Here is a 21,970-nt window from a genome sequence, read left to right as displayed (position 1 = left end):
GGACTTCATCAGTCAAAGCCCAAGTACTGTTGTAATTCAAAGTTAGCATCTAACCAAGTACAGATCAAATACCCGGACGTGTTCTCCCTCTGCTCATTTTATCGAGGGTTGGGAGCAGACTTAAATGGATTTGTGGTAGCTAGGTATCCCAGAGTGCCTTGCGTGCGAACAAGTGGGCTTGGCGAAGAGGCGATAAGTTCAAGAAAGTAGCTCTTTAGATTTATTTGGTCCGTATGTCCAAATCATTTTTATTTGTAAATTTGATTGAATCTTTTCGGCTCCTTGAAAACCGTTCATTCAAATGAGAAAGTGGTCATGTCAGCAGGCTGCAGCCCACCTTCTGAGAGGATCTGACGGATAATGTCTGTGGTCTTCCTAGGGGACAACAGACTTATCTCAGCAAGCTATGTTGTCAGTAGCATTTTAAATATGTAATTATTTACATTGGAAGACAAAAAGCATTTGAAATATGTTGCCAGTTTGAAGGATATTTTACATGTTTTATTGGATATTACAAATTATCTTGAATTCACACAAATCAATATATAAATGCCTGCATATAAGAGGTTATATTAATAAAATCTTAATGTATAAATGAAAAATGGTGCATTGTAAATTGCATTGATTTTAATATACAGGTCTACATACAGCCTACAAGTTTATTCTTTATCACGATCACCGATCTTTTTTCTCTTTTGTGAAAAAGTCAGTTTTTTTTCACACTTGTAATTATTTTGTCACTGTACTATTGTTTTTCAGTGTAATTATCAGTACTCAGCTAAGCTGCTGCTATCACCAAGAACACTGCTGCCCCAATTGTAAATAGTTCTCCCGACTAGACTCCAAGTTTAAACTTTAAAGAAATGCCCTTTTTTCAGGAATGCCTGTCACAATTTCCGTGAACCACATTACCATATTTAAACTGCCATGTTTGATTGACCACAACTTTAGGAGCAGATATCTATATTTTATAAGTTATAATCACTTGTGGATTCATTTTGCTCAATAGGTTACTGGAATTTTTAATCAGTTCTTAAATTTTGTGGTGAGTAATGTTTATTAGGTAAATGTTTTATCTAATGCAAACCCATTATTTGCTGTTGGAAGGAAATCAACATATCCATTTTGATTCACTTAATTGAGTTCTCTATGACCTAAACTTTACTAAAAAGTAACCCCATCAATTTACTGAAAATGTATGCATTTATATATATATATATATATATATATATATATATATATATATATATATATATATATATATATATATATATATATATATATATATATATATATATATATATATATATATATATATATATATATATCTCAGAAAAAGCATAGCGATATCTCTATTTATTATTTTATAGACCAACTATTTCTGTTTAATACAAGTAACATGTGCTTTACCAGAGCATGATGGAGGCCTATATTCTGCAAATGTACCCTGTTGCTCTTATTTTAAACAGTAGCGACCTTTATTATAGAGTACTAGATCCTACTATCACAGGCTTAGACTGAGAAAAAACTTCTGTTTAGAAAAGTGATGGATTTACTAAGTGTGATGGCAATCAAAAATGAAGAAAATGGAGGGAAATCATACAGTTTTTGTTTGTTTGTTTGTATTTATAACAGCTGTTTGAAGCATTAGCTTATATTGCAGCCATACTGAGAGATTAAATATGTCTCCTGCATTGTTTGTTTAGGTCTCTATTTAGCTAAATGGAGGGCACTAGGTGGTGTGCAGTGGCCTACTTGATCAGAGGCACTGGCTATTTGTGTGGCTCTGGAAAGGGTGTGAGAAAGGATCAGGGGTCAGAGACTGGTTGTTCCTGGCCTTTAGTAAGAGTTTGCATGTCACCACTGTTTATGCAGACTACTAAACTGTAAAGGAGGAAGCAAGTAATAAATTCTCAGAGAGACATTAATTTATAATTGGTACATTGATTGTTTTGCTGCTCATGTTAAAAATTTGTCTTGGGTTTTGTTTGGAAAAGACAGTGAATATGGGATAAATTTTCTCTGAAAGGAATCAAACATGTTTTCTGTTGTCTGATGCTGTTTTCAATACAACATGTTAAATAAATGTTTAACATTTGTAAAATGATATGTCCCTGTTTTCCACAGGGTTGGGCAAAGAGGAACGGGCCTTTCTGCAACAATTGCAAGAAGTGAGCATGAGATTTCTGAAATCATAGATGGCCTTTCTGAGCAAGAGGTGAGTCCAAATTGAAATGTCTGTATTGTTTTTGTTTTGTTTTCTAATATTTGATCAGCCACAACATCTTTTACCACTTCAAATCTTAAGACCTCTAGAGTTACTAAAATATAAGGTTCAAAGGTCACTGTTGGTAAAGTTGAGCAGATTTTAACCAATGTACGTGCTGACAGGGGGTTAACGCATAATGGTACATTATCATTTAATAGTTAATTATAGTTTTATAAAAAAAATATAATATCTTAAATTAAACCCAGTTGGTATTAATATTGATGCTGCCCAAATGGAATAGTCAACAGTAGAAGCAGCTCTCTGGAGGTAGGACAATACTGTTAGCTGTCCCCATTCCCCTATTGACATCAGCAAGTGTGTTGGATTTGGTAGTTAACAAGCTGGAGTAATAGTGGCCACAGCGGGTGAAGACGATTAAATAAAACCAAAGGAAGCTCCTTTAACCTCAGTGATATGGAAATGCCAGAAATACCACCTATACTCTCTGTCCCTCTCTGTCCCTCTCTGTCCCTTGTCACAGCCTTCACACTGAAAGAAAGTCGTTGTGTCTGCATAGCATTAGCTATTGCTGCGCTTTTGCATTCAACGACTACAGTGTTTTGGAAGCGATCATAGCCCAGTATGCAGTTACTATTGATGGCCGTTATTATTGTTGCAAAGCTGCTCCAAGTTTTTATTTTCATTTTTTTTCTTTTCAATGTAAGAAGACAACAGCTTTTCTAGTAACATTTTTTTTTTTATTGTTCACGTTATGTTTAATTAATTGTTTCATGATTTTAATTAAATACATGAATCATTTCCAACAAGAAGAAAGTCTTTGCTCTATATTTTTACTTATCAATAGAATATGTAGAAACATTGGTTGTTTTTTGAACAAGTAGACTCGGTTGGAGTGTTATAGTTCTCTATTAGTGTAACTGTGGCTGCTTTTTCTGCCCATGTTTTGCAGAACAATGAAAAACAGATGAGACAGCTGTCAGTCATCCCTCCCATGATGTACGACTCTGAGCAGCGCCGAGTAAAGTTTATTAACATGAATGGCCTGATGGATGACCCAATGAAGGTGTATAAAGCCCGGCAGTTCATGAATGTTTGGACTGAACATGAGAAGGAGATCTTTAAGGAGAAGTGAGTAGTTTTTAAGTTTGTTGGTGGCACAAAATTTGTTGGTCACAATTCATCAGTTGTACTCGACCTCATTGCCAACTTGAACTAATATTTTTGTCTTTGAAAGATGAACAACAGCTGGTATTTTTCTGTAGGTTTGTCCAGCACCCCAAGAACTTTGGCCTGATTGCCTCCTATCTAGAGAGAAAGGTACTTTACTGCTTGTATTTTAATTTAACAGGAATATAAAGATGTCTCATTGGTGTAAGAGTCAAGCCAGCAACACATGTCAAAGCCCCATAATCATGTTTTATAGTTAAATATAAACTTTAAAATCAATACTTGTTGAGTCTTAAAGATGGGGAATAAAGTATTTGTTTTATTATATAAGCAGTTTAAGTAGTTACTTTGACACCCTTTGATATTTGTTTTAACTGACATAAAATGTAAGCCAATCTGTCTACATTTTAATATTTGTAAGTCTTAAAAATTTTGATGATAATAATAAACCTGGTATGTGGTTTCTGGTTTTAGGATCTGAGGTTATCGAAATAAAACAAATTATTTGTTTCAGTGTGTTGCCGACTGTGTCCTATACTACTACCTAACTAAGAAGAACAACAACTATAAGACACTGGTGAGACGTAACTATGGAAGACGAAGGGGAAGGAACCAGGTACATCCCAAACTTTGTTAAATATTTGTCCCTGATGTGTTAACGCCTTTCGCTAAATCGAATGCTTTTAAAAACATTATTATAGTAGATTATCTTCATGGATAGAATAAAATAAAAGTGTTAAATATTAGTATGAGTTCAAATAAAAACAACCAGTAAAACGGTTTAATATTTTAGATCAGACCATTTAATAGAGGAGCAGAAGTATTTCCAGCAACAGTATGGAAACTTTTTGAGATGTTATCAATTAAGATGCTGAGTTTGCACTTTTAACTTTTGTAAAACCTGTCTTCTCATCAGACTGACAGTATATTTTGTTTACACATGTGCATAATGATATAATATATACACACATTAATAAATATAATAATTATTTGTAAAGTATATAATATGTATATTTTAAATACAGTCAATATAGATTAAATAGAGTAACTTAATTAAACAGCACTTTGTACATTTTAAGAATATATTGAGAATGAGAGATTAGGTGACTGAGTGGAAATTGTGGATAGATTATAGTTATGGATGCATAAAATATTTATAGTGATTTTATAGCCATATGTGTAATATTTATAAAGGAAAAACACAAGTAGAAAGGCTGTTAATATTTTACATATTGTAAGCATTGTAAAGAGTAACAAGCTGTGCAGCTATAACAAGAAAATAAGGCCCACTCATAATAACTCCATATTGGGCTCAGAACACCTCAAAATCAAAAGTGACCTGCATGCTTTAAAGTCCCCATGCAGCATGTTCCATCACACATGGTTGCTAACAGAAGCCTAATGCTACAACTGAGAGAGACCGTTACTTTCTTTAACAGTGAAGCCTAGGTATAGGAAAGAGAGAGAGGATTAGGGTGTCTGGTATTTTCATATCACTGAAGTAGCATGTCCTTTTTAGATTTTTACTTCAAAGGCTTCACCTGCTGCTGCAGCCAGCTTTTTGACTATCAAAGCCAACACATGTGCTTGCATCTCCGAGGAAACAAAGACAGTTGACATTGCTATCAAAACTCCAAAGAACTGCTGGTGTTGCCTTTTGAATTCCATTAACGAGGTCTCCTTTCATTGAGCTTTTCGCTGCCATAACATCAAATGCACAGTTTTTATGGAGTTATGTTTACCATGTAAATAAAGTTTTATTCCAACACTCTCCAACCACCAGACAACAGATAAAAACAAGATTATTGCAGTTAATTGATACTATAACATTGCCTAGGTAAATTTTATTTTGGCTCTAACCCCAAAAACATTTTTCAGTATACCTGTATGCACCCCACACACAAACTTTCAGACATTATTTCCAGGCTTTGTTGGATATTTTAAATTAAAATACAATAAAATGTAATAAATAAATATAAAAATGGAAAAACACCACCCCCCATGACCCATTCCCCTCCCCAGCTCTGCAGTGCCGGTCCAAGCCGGTAGAAATTGGGGAGGGTTGTGTCAGGAAGGGCATCCGGCGTAAAAACTGTGCCAAATCAACATGCGGACAGTGGCGACTCTGAACTCATGGGATAAGCCGAAAGGACAAAAAATAAAAAAAAAATAAAAAAAGGTTTAAGCAACAATAAGCCGAAAAGTTAATTATAGCATTATGATGTGAAATAAAACTCTCTTCCTAAAGCTTGGTAAAACTTGACTGGAGTCATAAAGTAAGAGCAATAGTCCTGAATGCATTATATGCTGAGTTTCTTCTGCTAGATGCACAAATGATGCACTTAGATTTTTTTTTTAACTTTAAGTCATCAACAGCCTTCACTGCTGCCTCAGTATTTAAAGTTGTAGCAGCTTATTTGTGTAGCAAAGAAATAAATTACTTAAGGTGAAAATTCAAGATAACATTTAATTAGGTTTCTGCTGTAATTTTTTGTGAACTATATGTGGTGGTGACATCAATAGAATTCCAACAACTATGACAATCTTGCCTAAATACATACAAATTACAAATTACTACAGCAGTTACACCTACAGGTCAAGCACTGGTTTCTGTGTACTTTGGAATGCATACACCCCCTATCAGGCAACAGGAGAAGGGTGGCCACTGATAGCTGAATAGCATGCAGTTCTCAGCTGACAACTACCTGACAGCAAGCTGAGCCGCTTCATCTGTAACAGATTCCAACATATTCACTTTATCAATACGTAATATTAAGTAAGACAAAAACAGCATAGACACAACAGTGCAGAAACACAAATAATGCAAAGAAACGAAATAGTTCCATAAAGATGTATTGTAAAGAAAAATTAGGTTAAATTATTTTCTTAAGCCGCTGAAAGGGCAGTGGCATTGGTAATGTTTTTAGACTCGACTGTCTCATACTTTTAGGTCTGATCAGCCAAACATCAGGCTTTAGTTTGTACGTAAGTCTAAGCCATTATTTTTGTTGTTGTTCAGGGCCTTTTATTACCTTGCACCACAATCCAGTACAAAAACTAATACACCACCACCCAGTCCCAAGTTGGGGCAGATGTTTAATGTTCTTTTTAGTTTTTTCTGCTTACTAGGGTTCCCAACTTCATTGATGCCATAGTCTTTGTACAGATCAATTTTGTGTTGAGTAAATCTACTATGCTGTTTGTGAAACATTACATAGGGGGCAAAGCGGTTCCTCCTTACAGCTTAAGCACAAATATCACTCTTCAATAAGTGATTTGTTTTATTCCTACATGGATGTTTAAGCTCCAGCTCTGGCCTTTTCATTTCACACCGGTGATAAGGTGATGCAGGACTAATCGATTTCTGTCTTGCACAATGCAAAATGGGTGTAAAATGACTTAATATAGGCAGCTTGTGACACCCTAATTTTTGATCTTAATCACATATGTCCATCTGTAGGTGTTTGAAGGTTCATGGTCATTTTATTTTGCGGATCAATTACAGGTTGCTTTTTCTGAATTTGAGAAACCTTGTGGGTTTTGTTTGACAGATGTGCCTTTCTTGTGTTTTGTACCACCAGTAGCTCAATAGAATTTAAGTAAAAACAAGTTAAACACATTTGATGATTCATATCAGACTATCAGGTTATCAGTGTTCATGCCCAATGCAGGTTATCATCTGCAGTGCACATTAAAAATATTTTACTTAATGGTAAAGTTAGTGAATGATGATCACTGTCATCCTTTTAGAATTGAGGTGAGTTGCTTAAACGGCTCTTTTTCCAAACCATTTTGAGGTTGTTTTGTTGTTGGGCTTTTTCTTTGTAATTTACATTAATGCAAATAAAATGTGTTGGATTTCCTAGCTAATAGTGTGACTTAACAACTGCAGTTTGAGTGAGTCATTAGAGAGCAAAGGAAGAGGACAACTTGAACAAAAGTGAGCACAAGCAGTGGAATGTAGGGTGAGTGGAACAAATGCTCGGCGAGACAGTCAGTGCTGGCAGCTTATGTGCTTGAATGTGTGCTGTTGTTTTTTTCATTTTCCATTTCCTTTTCTATTCCTCTGTGAGAGAGAAGCAAGAAGGAGAGGGAGGGAAAGAGAGAGAGAGGGAGTGAGTGTGTGAGAGTTAAAGAATGAGAGCCACCCCTTTTTTGAAACGGCTAAGTTGGTAGAGCCCAGCCATCTGACAGGCCCAAAAAACTCACAGTGCTGCTGTGAGTGCCAATCAAAGAGGAGTGCACGGCAGGGATTACCTTGAGTGACCCTACATAGATTAGTACGTGCATGTGAGATGGACAATTCTTTGGGTGGCTTAAGCGGCCTGATGACATGTTTTCCTGGAATATGTGTGGTGGTGCTGTGGCCCGGCAGCCCTTCTAAGGAGCTCTGCTATGGTGCTGTCCTGCCCCTCTACTGCTATGGAAGTACTGGAGGGTAAACTCACATTTGCAACACCAGCAAGCTGTGGCTCACAGCAGAGCAAAGGGGTTTTGTGACCAGCAAATGAGCTTGCAGGTATGTCACTTGTTTTGAAAGCATAGATTTTGCTTTTATTTGACATTCTTTTTTTTATTTTATGTTGCACTTCTTTCTTAGCATACATACTGTATTTACCTGAAGCTTGTAAGCAGTAATTCTCTGCTATTTTAGGATAGTTTTTCTAGGACATGTGCAGGCACGGTTTTTAGTTTGACAGTCAAGCCAAGAATGTGTGGTCCTAGATCTAGAGTAAATGTTAATTCTAAGGAGTATGGCCTTTTGTGAGGATAATAAGGTATTAAGGAATTAATTTGAATTTAATGTTATAAAGCCAAGTTAATGAGGCATTAGACAACATAAAACAAAAACTCTAGGAGAATGTTCTTGAATTAATAAAGAGACACAAACACACACAAAGATAGATTGATCATTTATGATATACAGACACACACTGTGGCTTCAAGCACACACTGGACGCTTCACCCCCTGCTGTGTATGCAGCTATTTGATTGGTTATTTTCAGAAGTAGAACTTGCACTTGAGTCGTCTTGCTCATGTTGTTTTTTATTGATGGAGTGGAATAAACAACTGCATTTGCACTAGAGTGTTTATATGCTGCAGCAATGCATTGTGGCATTTTATGGATTTATTTCTTTATGTTCTTGATAACTTATTTTATCTGACACTGTACATCAGAGAAAATAGGTGAAATTTGCTCCAAATTGGTGGTGTAACATTAAATAGTTTAGTAGCCTTTAACTAAAAAGGACCTATTAAATAAGACACTGCTATTTTTCTAGAAAATACTTTCTAATGCTACATAGACATATCTTTAGTAATTAATCTGAGGTCATATGATGTTTTGGGCCCTTTAATCATCGCAGACTCTCTTCAGCCACTTTTTGGCAATCTGTTTATTTTCTTTTTTCGATTATTAGCCTTTTCGATCTGGTCTTCACAGTGGATCCTAGGGATTTTCCAGACCTGCTTGTCCCTCAGCTCCTAATCCCTGGATTTGTGATCAATGCACCAAGTTCAGGAGTGCTGAGAGGAAGTAGCGCAGATTTAAGACTCCTGTTTGCTTTTGCTGAATATTAGTGTACTTGTGTCTTTCATACAGCATCACTGAGGCAAAAACTGAAAACTACCAGGACAAACTTAGTAACACCACTGATACCAGAAAGCTGTTCTCCACTTTCAAATCAGTCCTCTGCCCCCATCCACCTTTCTCACTGCCGATGACCTTGCCAGCTTCTTTACTAATAAAGTGGCAGCCATCAACTCCTAATTCTGTCCTCCAGATGGAGACATCTTGGTAATTCCATGAAACAACCCATTACTCGTTTTCCACTATGACAGAGCACAACATCCAACCTCCTTTTCCTCTTGATGCCATGCTCTTCGCTATTTTTTAAACAGTTGCACCAACACGAATCCCAGCCATTACACAATCATTATTAATTTTCTCATAACAGTCATTTTCCCTAACTCATAGGACCGGATTATTCCACTGCTTAAGAAGCCTGGTCTTGATCCCTCCCTTGTTGAGCATTACAGATCTATCTCTCTTCTTCCACCTCAGGCCAAGACCCTTGAACAAGCGGTCTTCCATCAACTCTTAGAATTTCTTTCTCAGAAAAATCTCCTTGATATCATCCAGTCTGGCTTTAGGAGTGGTCATTACACAGAAACGGCAAACTGGCCCAAACTTCAAGGCATCCTGGCAGGGGCAGATTTCTAACACTCACAGCTTCTCTACCGGTGTGCCACAGGGCTCGCTACTTGATCATTGTGAAGGTGTTTGTCTTATTACTTAGGTGCCCTGTAAATGACATTCCAACATGTCCAATTAAACCCCTCAAGATGACTCCAAATGAGACGGCACGACTCATTTTTGAGTAGCCAAAAGGACATATGTCACACCCCTTATTAGATTTCTGTACTGGCTTCCTGTAGCAGTCTGCATCAGGTTTAAAGCTCTGACTCTCTCCTATAGAATTGTCAACTCAGCAGGTCCTGCCTACCTCAACTATCTCATTCGGGTCTACAATCCCTTCCGCCCACTGTGCTCTGACAGTGAATGGCATCTTTTGGTCTCATCTCCACACCAAAGATCCCAAGCAAAACTCTTAAGCTCAGTTGCCCATAATGGTGGAACGAGCTACCTAACTCTCCAAGGGAAGAATCCTTCCAGAATTTTTTCATGCAGTTGCATCTCATGAACCAGCAATACTACTTCTAAAAGCAGTTTGCTTTAATGTTTTCTGAGTTGCTGACGGATTTGTGCTTGCTTTGTACCTCCACTTGTAAATTGGGTTGGTCTGCCGAATGACTAAATGTAAATTTCCAGCAGAAACACATCTGAGCAGAGTTAAATATTAATGATGGCTTCTGAGATGATGAGCTGCTTCCCTAGGTCATCTTGAATCTGCCAACTCCATGTGGTGGCAAGAAGCCTCCCCCTTCGCCATACCAACAGAACTTGATCATGGTGCCAGCAATATCGCCCTTTCCCCAGTACTTTTGAACAGCTGCTGAGGATATGCTCCGTAAAAATGTTTTAAATACATTTCCTTTTCTTTTTCCTTATTACTACGATTCCGTTTTCTCTCCCCGGATGATGGGAATACCCAATGAATTGCAAAGATAGTAACTATGTACAATAATAAACTTTCCTTTTCTCTCTTTTTTTTTTTATTTTTTTTGGTTCTTTAGTGAAATAGCTTAAAGCATTTGAAGAGTGAGAAATTCTGATTCTCGAGTTCTGTGGAAGGATAAAGAAGATTGACCTGTGGCTGTGTCATTTCCAAAAACAAACCTATTTTGTGAATCAGCAAAAGAGTTGAGAAATTTAAACTCCCAAAATATTCAAACCAGGTCAGGAAAGAACTTCATTTAAAAACACTGAACAACCACAGAACCACAGGTCCACATTGAGTTTTGGAGAACATCTGTGTAGACACGCTTAACACAGTAGTAGAAGAAGCTGGAATGCTATGGCTTCCTGACCACCTCCAAAGCAAACACGAGTGCTCACAGACGCGAACAGAACTGCATGTCAATGAAGTATATGTATGGGTAGATCTCAGAATTATTGAGGGCCAAAAATGACACTGCTGCTTGCAGAAAATAAATCAAGTTTCATATATCTACATACATTTTTTATTTATTTATTTTTAGCTGACATTATACTAAGACCCCTGCATCAAAATGTAAATACAAATGTGTGTTGTAAGTGTGATTTACACACACACACACACACACACACACACACACACACACTCAAAAACATTAACTGCAGTCTTATCAATAGAAAACAGATTTTCCAGTTTCTTCCAAAACAGATTTTTGGAATATGAACCTAGTAGACCAGCCCAAGTAGGAAGTAGATAGGATTCTAATATAGCAACAAATCCCCTTTTGTTTCAATTATCGTAGTCTAATTTTGCTTGTTATGCAGCAAAATTCCTCTGATTTCTGGTTATCTGTGTGCATCTGGCTAAAACAGCCACTCATTCCTGCATCAATAGAAATAATCTTAAACCTCTGTCTGAAAGTAGTTATGGCATAGTCTAGAAAGAGCTCTAGCTTGGTGTTTCTAGAAAGTTGACAAGAATTTCAATATATATTCTTTCTTTTCTGACATTGAGTGAAGTACATTCCTTGGCCCCATCTGGTACCAGCATGGGATGTTTGGCTTGGCATAGCCAGACTTGTTCCAGCACAACACTTTCATGGAACAGGCAGGAGGAAGCTTTCTGTGGTGTACCGTGTCAGCAGTGGTGATAAAGAATGTTGCTTTGTCCTCAGTCACTCTGTTGGACCTGTTTGGATTGTTTGTTTATTTAGTTATTTACTTTTGTGTTTTGGTTGGTTTTTATTTGTTTTTATTATTTTTTTAACTTGGCCTCTACCCATTTTTCTTAGAAAATATTAAGATAACCTTTTCTCGTGGTTTAGATATGCCATGTTTTCCTGTGTTCCAGCATGCTATAAAGTTCATTATGAGTGTCATGTTCAGGGCCTTTTTTCCATCTTAGGGATATACTGAGACAAAATAAGGGCTGAGGCCACATTCCCCATTGGTCATTTCGAAACTTTTGTAAAGCGCATCCAAAAATGCTGTAGCTTTAAGGCTCTGCCATATTTTTTATATTTTTTAGCAGAAATGTGCTCTAGAACTTATCCTATTGTGGATAAATGCTGTCAAAATCTCACGTAAGGTCTAAATCATTGAAAAATAGTGACCACCATACAGAGATATTTGCTTTTAAAAGCTACTGAGTTGAGAATTTCAAGGATTTCTGCTTAAATAAGAAGTTTTTGAGCATTCTCATATATTGTAATGCAATGAAGAGTAATACATCAAGGGCTCTGCAGGGTTAGAGGGACAGCAGGGCAGGACAGAGTAGATTGATTGTAAGTCTTGTGCTAGCGTAAATTGTATACCTTAGTTTTAAGGCCATCTGCACAGAGTGCACAACTAGGCTCTTATATCTGTTGATAGTATTTGTTGTGTAATTTTTCTTAAAGATATCTTTATTAGTTTAAAATTAAAACAAGGCCCCCAAGCTAAACCTCCATGTGTTTGTATGTATTGTTTGTAAATGTAATGGGTTAAACAGAAATTAAACCTAAAAAATGTAATGCAATGACAAAATAGAACACTCTATGAAGTCAGAAGTATTACAATATTTCTCTTTAGGATTCTTTTTTATGAGGCTTCCAAGGATTTTAGTCCACAGTAGCCTGTGCGCCCTGTGCACTCTTCCAGTGTTATCGAAAAGGATTCCAAATATAGAACACTGGAAGTTGGTCCTATTATGCTCTATAACAATTGTGAGGGCTTGGGAGGTTTGTCAGAGATCCAAGAAAAATACACCTTCTTGTGCTAAATTACATCCAGCAGTTTTACAGAGGTTTGAGATTCAGTACATCATGTAGTCCAAGAAAACAAGACAAAGGTTATCTGAAACACATTTCTGAAACATTTTAGAAATTTCTTTACAAAGTTTCTTCCTAAGGCTATTAATATGGAAACAAAACACGGTGATTATTTTCTAGAGACATTGTAGTTATTACAGTATTATTAAACCTATTTTATTACAATAGTGTAATTTGCAGCCAGTCAATAATTATGAATTGCATCGCTCTGATGATGTTGGTGGATAGACAGCTCTGTTAACTTGACTTAATATTTTCCAAGTAAAAGACCTAAAATGGCAATGTGTAAGTCATCTTAGACCTCCAAACCGGACAAGGAAACTCCCTAAAAAAAAAAAAAAAAAAGCACAATAATCTGAATGAAACCTCAGGAAGTGTATTAGACTAGCGATCTCTCTTGCAGGAAGGAGGAACAGAAAATCACTATTGTGTGTAGAGAGCAGAGCAACTAGTAGTTTCCTAATATATTTTGGACAATCAGAGTGACAACATTATAGATATAAACATATATTTATTAATTTGATGATGTTTTAGTTCATGTATGCAAGATTATAAAAACAAATTCTTGAGGATTTACAACCTTTCAAGATAAAATGAAGCGAAGTTGCATTGCTGGTGGATTATTTTGTAATGCGAATTTCATATTTATTAAAATTACCACAGTCATTTTAACAAAAGATAACACCTTGATCAGCAGTTAAGTATTAAAAGGCACTGTGCTGTGTTTTGGCATCCAATATGCTTTAAACCTCTAAATCTGTCCTTCCCACTGGACTTCTCAGACCGCATGTCAGGGTCTTGCCAGTATATGAAATGAGATACCCCACTAATGCAGCCGTTTTCTTTTTTTATGTGGAGCTAACTTGAAGTCACATGTTAGGTTGAGTCACCATATGTTAATTATTAAGGACTAAGACAGCAGTTTGTTGCTTGAAAATCAAGAGAACTTATTAGGAAGACTTCACCATTTAAATTGGAGAGACTGGCATCATACAGTACTCATAAAATAATTTCTCAAGTCATCTCTTGACTTTCAGTTCAAAAGAATGTGGGGTTACAGCTGGATTAGGTCATTGATGTATTTAAGGGCTGAATTTCTTTGCACTTTTTTTCATAATGTTGTAAGGAGAAAGGTTTAAGTATTTTCCCTTTTGTATTATGTGTCTAGCAAATAACACGTCCCTCACAAGAAGACAAGTCGGACGACAAAAACGAAGAGGACAAATCTGACAAGTCAGAGAAAAAAGAGGACGAGGAAAAGAAGGACGAGGAAGAGAAAGATGAAAAGGAGGATTCTAGGTGAGTTATGAATAGTCGTTATTTCTGGGGTCACCTTAAGCCCCTGCAGGTAAAAGATTTTAAAGATTATAAAGATTTTTATCAGGAAAAAGTGTCTTGGTTTCCTATTTTAAATTGTACTTACTTGTTTCAGTAAATAGTAACTGTATGCTGGTACTTATATTCCACAATTCATCTTTTCATAGGCCAGTGACCCTGTGCATTTACAGTTGTGTATATCAACAGTTTGCTTCCAACTCATAAACAAGACATATGGTTGTATCTTGTTCTGTCAATGATGCATTCCCTCCTTAGGCTAACCTACTGACATTGAATATGAGTGAAGAATTCAAAAAGCTGGCTTTACATACATGCTTCATTGGCACAGATCAAGAAAATGACTTTAAGCTGCCCGGTATTACCTTGTTTTAAATGAAATGCAAATGTGGTTTTGTGTTGTCTCTTAAAATTATTATTGAATGTTAGTTTTATACAATAATGAGTATTAGTGTTAGCATTAGTACAATAATGAGAGGATTTCAGTTCCCCAGGCTTGTGGTGGGTATATACATGTTTCTAGTCTAGAAAATATTAAGTGGATGTAGCATTGTCTGTTGGGTTGACAGCTTGCAAGCTTGTTAACAAGTCTGTCCAGTTTGAGTGTGGACAACATCTAAAACGTTTTTTGTGTGTTGAGTCATGTTGGAAAAGAGCTGATTTAAAAAATAGACTGTTATTGCTGAGTCAAAAAGGAATGGATATTTGCTGTACCAGTGATCTCTAAAGCTGTCTTTTACCCTATCCAAAACCACAGGGACATTGGCAAGGACAAAGACAAGTGTGACGGTGGGGAGGACGAGGACGGAAAGGAGCAAAACACGCCGCGTGGCAGGAAGACTGCCAACAGCCAGGGACGCCGTAAGGGAAGGATCACCACACGCTCTATGGCCAATGAGGCTGCATCTGTGGCCGCTGAGGAAGCACCTCCCCCTGCCCCTGAGCCTGCCTTGCCAGATCCTCCACAGCTCCCTAAACCCGATCTAGCGCAGAAGGCCATGAAGGAGCCTGCAAAAGCCCAGACTCCAGTAGCTAACATGGATGCAAATAAAGGTGAATCCTCTTGAGTATGGACCCTGGAAGTTATTGAAAATATATTTTTGCAACATAGAAACACACTCGCTGGCTTATTTTATTTTTGTTATTACTCTTTACACTGTTTTGCACTAGGTTATATACCTTTTGCACCTGATGAGTTTTTTAATTAACTTTTTTAGTTAGTACAACAAACAAACACACAGTTTCTCAGTTGACTACAGATGTTGTCCAATTGGAATGGTTTCTAAAATAGCTTTGGGATGTTTTCATTTTATTCTTAAGAGAAATCAAGAGTTGTCATTTTTAGACTGTTGTTATGAGCTGTAAGAATGGCTGAAACAAATCTTAAGAAAGGATTAAAGAGCTATTTGAATATAGCTTTAAATGCTTTTTCCATCTTAAAATGTGTACATACATAGCTACCTTTAACCTTAAATTGTACATTTGGTTCAGTAGGTTCAAGCTTTTATAGTCGGCTCTACATTTTACCCAGGAGGCTTTTTGTAGTCTGTCCATCACCATGGCAATCCACTGCTCTGGTTGAGCCGTTGTCATGGTACTCAGTCACGCACTGTTCTACTTATTGCAGTCTCTGTCAGCTCGGGTTTACAGGTATACAGGGGACTGTATGTTAAACTCGTTTTGGCATTAATCTGCATCATTAATTAAATGTTTGTAGCTGTGTTGTGCCACCTGCTCTGGTGTTGCTTTCTGCTGAAATAGAACTCTTTCAGTAGTCTTACTTATGCAAGGTCTTCCCTATAACGTGATTAATTAACCTTCTACAGTGTGCCCTTCCATTCTGTCAACCCTTTGACCTTACTGGCCCTGCTCTCGGGATATCATGGTTTAAGAATGATTGTGTCAACTGTAATCTCCCTTAGTGGTTACATTGTGTGTGTGTGTGCGTGCCTGTGTGCCTTCAAATGTGCACGTTTTGTTTGCTTGCTCTGTTGTAACCCCTGCAGCTCTGGTGTTTCTTAGAAATAAGTAGGCCAGGTGTTAAAGGGCAGCTATCTGTCGGTCTCACTCTGTTACGGTGGTGCCAGCCAAGTCCATGAAGCTGCTGACTCAGTAGGGGGAGGGGGGGCTTGTTTAAAAGCATGGTAGATGTGTGTGCAGGTATGTCATTAGCTGAGATGCTACACTGTAGGCAGTGTTTTCATAGCCCAGAGATTAATGACCACTCTAGAGGGGTGTAACGTGTCACGAGGAGAACACGTTAATTCTGCCACAGGAAAAGGAAGCCTAGTCGAGAAGACATTTAACTATGTGTAACACACTGTGTGGCCAGGTAACCTTTGGTAAGTGCTTCCTAAATACTGCAAATTAGTCTATTTGTAATTTTTTGGGGGGGGGCAAGGCTCCTGTTAATGTCAAGGGTACATCTGCTGCTATATTAGTCTGAATGTTTACACAATCTCACTCTGTGCCATGGAGGAAAGTGGGCTAGAGTTCACTTGGCCCCCTCCACACTAGCTATGTACTTCTGTGAATTTTGTGTAGGTGGCGTGGAACTTTGTAACAAAGCTGAGGGAGGAAGGAGGAGTGTGCATGAAATGCACAGTGTCACAGTAGGATGGGTGGGGAAGTTGTGGGCTGGCTCTTCTTTCTGTTTGTCTCTATCCAAGGCCATTTCCCAAAGAGGGAGGCACGGCTCTCAACTCCTTTACTGTCTGGTGCTACATCAGCTGACCACGGCCCTCCCCTTTGGATTAGAGCAAGGGCTTTGGGGAAGGGGATGGGAGGAGAGAGGAAGAGAGTGAGCTAGAGTGTAAGTGAGGGAGCAGGTCTCGGCAGCCTGAATGTAAACAGATTATTAGATTAGTGGCCATGAGAAGACGACTGCTGAAGCAAGGATTGTTACTCTCTTTCTCTCTCTCTGGCTGTGTCCCTGCTACTCTTCTTCTTCTTTTCTTTCTGAGCTGATGGGGCTGTGTCTCTTCTTTATGATTTAGCTGGTGCTGGTGAAACTGGAGAAACTTCTCGCTGGACCGAGGAGGAGATGGAGGTCGCCAAAAAAGGTAGTGTTTTAATTTCATTCACTCTTTACCTCCCTGTTCCCCCTCTAATTTTCGGTGTTGCTGTCGTCCTCTGCTTTTATTTGTTATTTTGTTCCTTGTCTTTCTCCTATTCCTTATATTGTGTGATGTTGCCTCAGTGTGCTGGTCCCTTCTACAAATGAAAAATCTGGAATGACTGTGCAAATGCAATCACACAAAAAAAGTGTACAGCTGGTATAAGATGTTTAAACTATTATTGTATTAGTCAATAGACTATTGAAGGGTTTCAGGTATTTTTTCCACTTTTCACTGCACTGCTGACTTCTCAGATTGTATTAAGTCATCTATTAAGCAATGGTACGTGACATTTGTGGCTTAATCCAAGATCACAGTCATATTCAAACACTGCACAAGCACATTTATTCTTGTTTTTGTATTTGTTGGTATAGTTTATGTAGGGTCCACTGAGTACCAAACACAATAAGTTTAGAGGAGTAAATGAAAAGTATCAATGTGAATTAATTAAGGCTCTTGACTCTGGGTATGTGAGATTTGTGAACATTTGCACACACATTAAACACAGTTCCCGTATAAGTCATTGTTGGTTGGTAATCTGTATAAGCCTCTGTGTTAATAACGTACTTCTTTATCATATGGCTGTTTACTGTTATTTTTAAGCTTGGTCGTCATTGGTGTAATTTTTCTGCATGAAGTAAACAAATTAGTTTGCATTCAGATGTGGTTTTAAGACACTTGCTTCAAGTACATTACTTGTACTTGGATACAATAACTAGTAAATTTTACATCATAAAACATATAGTACATCACCACGAAAAGCTACACACATAAAAGTCAATCAACCCCTCCGCAATGACTTAACAAGAAATTTATTTCAAATACCACAAAGTTGGCTTTTTTATTTTTATTTAGTGTTGTATCAGTTTGTATTATACAGAGATACTGCTTACATATTTAATATTTGTCATGCCAAGTATCTATCCCACTAAGAAATTAAAAATGAGGGAACACCTCTAACTTTGCAAAGGCTGTTTGCACAGTATGTTTGTTGCCATGATAAATCTATAATACAAATTTGAAGTTTTTTATTTCTATGTATAATTTTATAGGTGGTAGTTGGAATTTCTGCAGTGGTCAAGACATATGAGGCTATGTGGAGATAGGAGGTTAAACTGTGTGTTTTGTTATGTGCCACCTTTGTGTCTGTCTGTAAAAAAAATACAAAATTCCACCCCTTAGGACATTTTTGGATTGTCTTGATAACTCTCAGACAAGACATAATGACTCTGAACAGCCCTAATGCCCTCATTTTAAGTGGAGCAGTAATGGTGCTTTTTGTTTAGCTGTGTGGGGTTTTGTCAGTGTGCCAATGTCCCTCATCTCAGTAGAGCTGGAAGGGAGGGGAAGCAATAGGGGTTACAGTGCTTAAAGAAGAGACTCTCTAATGTCTGAGTTTTTTGATCATTACAGCTAATTGTGAGCACTACTATGTGTTAGTTTTGATTCGAAAGACTAACAACTGTAGCAACAGGGACACCAGGAGTACAGTGTCATATTGCAGCAGCAAAAAAGAATCACATGCTGTTGTAATTGCATCAGTGTTTGATTGTAAGGAAATAACTTACTTTAATCATACAGCACAAATGCATGTTTATTCAGTTTTGTATGTATGTGACTAATCATAATTTATTGGTTTTACTATACCACTCTGCTGTTTATTTACATACATAAAATTAGTTGACATGTATTAGCTTATAATGTAGCACATGACAAATAATTTCAGCTTTATTAATTCGCATTCTATCCAGTGTCAAAAGCTAGCAAATTTTCAATACTGAATTGTCTTTCTGTTTTGTGTCAGGGCTTGTTGAGCATGGCCGAAACTGGACAGCCATTGCCAAAATGGTGGGCACCAAAAGTGAGGCACAATGCAAGAATTTCTATTTCAATTACAAGCGACGTCACAACCTGGACAACCTGCTCCAGCAGCATAAGCAGGTATATTTTTCACTTTTCTTTCTGCTTCTGTTTTCTGTTATGCTAGATAATTAAACGGTCACTGAACTTTAATGTATCAATGCAAGATGCTATTTTGTGTGGATGTGTTTTTCCAGGATACACGGCGGGCTCGTGCTGATAGGTCTCAAGGTGAAGGGCTAGCCACAGCATCACCCGACGATGAGGAGGACAATGCGGATGATAGTGAAGGTCAGAGAGACAGATAGGAAGCATGTGCTCATCATTAAACACACATAACACGCCCAAACATATTTGTTTTGCACTTTTTCTCTATTCACATAAGGTACAAGTCTTAGGGCAACCTGGGTCAAGGACCCGCACCAGGCTGATAGGTTTTCTTATCCAATTTTTGTCCTTGCTTAAGAGTTATGAAGCTTTGGGCCTGATATTACCAAGTATTAAGTAACAAGGATAAAGAGAGATAGTGTTAAGTGCAGTGCTAAGATGGAATTGCGTTTGTATTGTGCTTATTCTCTGCAGAGTGTAGTTTTAATGAAAGAAAAAAAGGTATCAAATGAAAAAAACAGCAATGGTAAAGATAAAATATATAAAGGAATTCTGAATCCATGGACAACTGTTGCATACCAGTTATTGAAATGGAAGACTCAAGGAAGTCTCTTTGAACACAAAGTGCAGGTTCACAGGTTTGATCCAACAAGACTCCAAGTGTGCTTGCCTCTCTTTGTTCCAGAAGTCTTAATCTTTGCTGGAAATGAGGAAAGCAATCCACTGTTAAAGACATTTTAGTACATATGGAAATAGGATTATTATAATTGTTGCTGGCTTGGCAAACAACATTTTGTCTTTTGAGCGTCAAAGTGATTTAGTATATTGTTTTTGTTGGATAAAATGGCAATGCTTAGCAAAACTTCATTCCCAAGATAACAGTGGCGACAGCAGGAGGTCACAAGGTTTTCTGTCATGTTTATTTGACTTTGTCTTCATCTCATGCAAACCCAAACTGCTCTTTAGAGGCCTTGGTGACATACAGCCTTAGTATAGCTGTGGTAAAGTGCACTTAGAAAACATTGTGATGTTTAGTATTTGGATATTTAGTAATGTTTCTTCTGATTTTTGTTTGATACATTTCGTGCATCTTCAAATTGTTTTTGCGTAGACATACCATCTGGTCTACCATCACTATGGCAACAACTGCACCGGTAGACAGTATGCAAACCAGCAGAGGCAGATTTTAGATTGAAATTTCTGTTGTAAGGATGTAGGATTTTTAGATGTGAATTGCTGTTTGTCTCACAAAATCAGTGTCTTATTTGACATACTATATGTTTTTAGTTTAGCCATTTGAGATACCCTAAATACGTGTATGTAAAAGATTAGTTTTTGTATTTATTTATTTATTTTTATATCTTTTCAGGCTTTGACACAAGCATACTGTAGACAACACTTGTCTATACTTCTTCTTTTCCTTTCGGCTGTTCCATTTCAGGGACATTTGTCTTTACAGTAGGTTAAATACATTCATAGTACAGCAATTATGTGCTGAAGTAAAACGTGACAGACATTTGATGCACCAAGTAAAGGTTACCAAGTTTGATCATCAGTTTAAGTTGTGTGTCCTTGGTTATTAAGATTTATGATGAGGATGTAAGGCTTCCTAAAATGGTAGACCATCCCCACATGTGGTTTAATGTCATGTTTATATTTATATTATCCATTTTATTTTTCTCATCCTCTATTTCTTAATTATAAGGCAATTGGCATGTTATTTTAAATGGGTTTTGTGTCTTATTGGACATATATTAAATAATCTTCTCATGCTCCCTCAGGTGGCGACAACAGCTCTGATACAGAAAGTGCCCCCTCCCCCTCTCAGGCTGACACTTCAAAGTGTGGTGACTCCAAGAGGCCAGACAATTCTGCAGGAGATGCTCAGTGCTCTGACCAGGACAAGGGTCAAGTCAGCAATGGAAAAGCCCCTGAGCCCTCATATGGGGAACTCTGTGTCAAGGAGGAGAAAAGCCCAGAGAGTGAGACTGGATCTCAGGAGGAAAAGGTCATGGTGGCTTCCTATACAGGCTCTGTGCATCCCAAAACTGAACCTCAGGATGTGGACTTGAAGACCGGTGATGTTCAGATCAAGATGGAGCCTGAGATCAAAGAGAAAGGAGAAAAGGATGATCATATCGAGAGGCAGAAGGAATTGAATTCAGATAATGACTCTAGCGCCACCTGCAGTGCTGATGAGGATGTAGAAGCAGAGCCTGAGAGACAGAGGTGTGTTTTTGCATAATAACTCTTCATGTTTCCATGCTGTTTGAATGTAACAATAGTTAACTGAAACAGGACATGAGTGTTTTTGAAACATTTTCTCTTGTGCCTCTGTAGAATTTTCTCTATGGAAAAGCCTTCATTGCTCAACCCTTCAGGCTCTGTGCTGGTGCAAACTCAACTTAACATCCAGCAGCTTCAGCAGCGTGCAGCTGCCATCCCAGCCATGGTTAGTCACAGTTAAAAACATACCACTCATCGATCACTATGAGTCATTTGGTAACTTAGAAACTCTAGGTTCTATAATGTGCTTTACTGACAATATTAACTGTACATTTAAATTCAAATCTTTTATCTACCAAAATAGTGTAGTAAGTAATAGTGTAATATGTATATTGCCTTACATTTATGTTTTTTCTTTTATGTTTATCCCTTGTGTTATTTGAGATTTGGTCAATGCTCCCTATACACTTTCTTAGGTCCCAGTCAAATTGGTCAATTTCT

The 21,970-nt window shown here is 37.5% G+C and overlaps 1 protein-coding gene across 7 annotated transcripts in view; it reads left to right on the top strand.

Moving 5' to 3' along the window:
• Positions 1-21,970, top strand: part of ncor1 (nuclear receptor corepressor 1) — a 59,731-nt gene that overhangs the window by 20,810 nt on the left and 16,951 nt on the right. For all 7 annotated transcript variants that reach the window (XM_067494794.1, XM_067494797.1, XM_067494793.1 and 4 more), the window contains 11 exons: positions 2,128-2,218; positions 3,180-3,358; positions 3,493-3,547; positions 3,912-4,013; positions 13,993-14,123; positions 14,917-15,212; positions 17,156-17,221; positions 19,080-19,216; positions 19,333-19,426; positions 21,025-21,472; positions 21,584-21,695. In XM_067494794.1, the coding sequence (XP_067350895.1) occupies positions 2,128-2,218; positions 3,180-3,358; positions 3,493-3,547; positions 3,912-4,013; positions 13,993-14,123; positions 14,917-15,212; positions 17,156-17,221; positions 19,080-19,216; positions 19,333-19,426; positions 21,025-21,472; positions 21,584-21,695 (1,711 nt within the window). The remainder of the gene's footprint in view (positions 1-2,127; positions 2,219-3,179; positions 3,359-3,492; positions 3,548-3,911; positions 4,014-13,992; positions 14,124-14,916; positions 15,213-17,155; positions 17,222-19,079; positions 19,217-19,332; positions 19,427-21,024; positions 21,473-21,583; positions 21,696-21,970) is intronic.

This window comes from Channa argus, chromosome 24, assembly GCF_033026475.1.
Source record: "Channa argus isolate prfri chromosome 24, Channa argus male v1.0, whole genome shotgun sequence".
In the NCBI taxonomy this organism is placed as follows: domain Eukaryota; kingdom Metazoa; phylum Chordata; class Actinopteri; order Anabantiformes; family Channidae; genus Channa; species Channa argus.
Note: the sequence above shows the minus strand (reverse complement) of the source record. Positions and strands in the feature narration are given on the sequence as shown.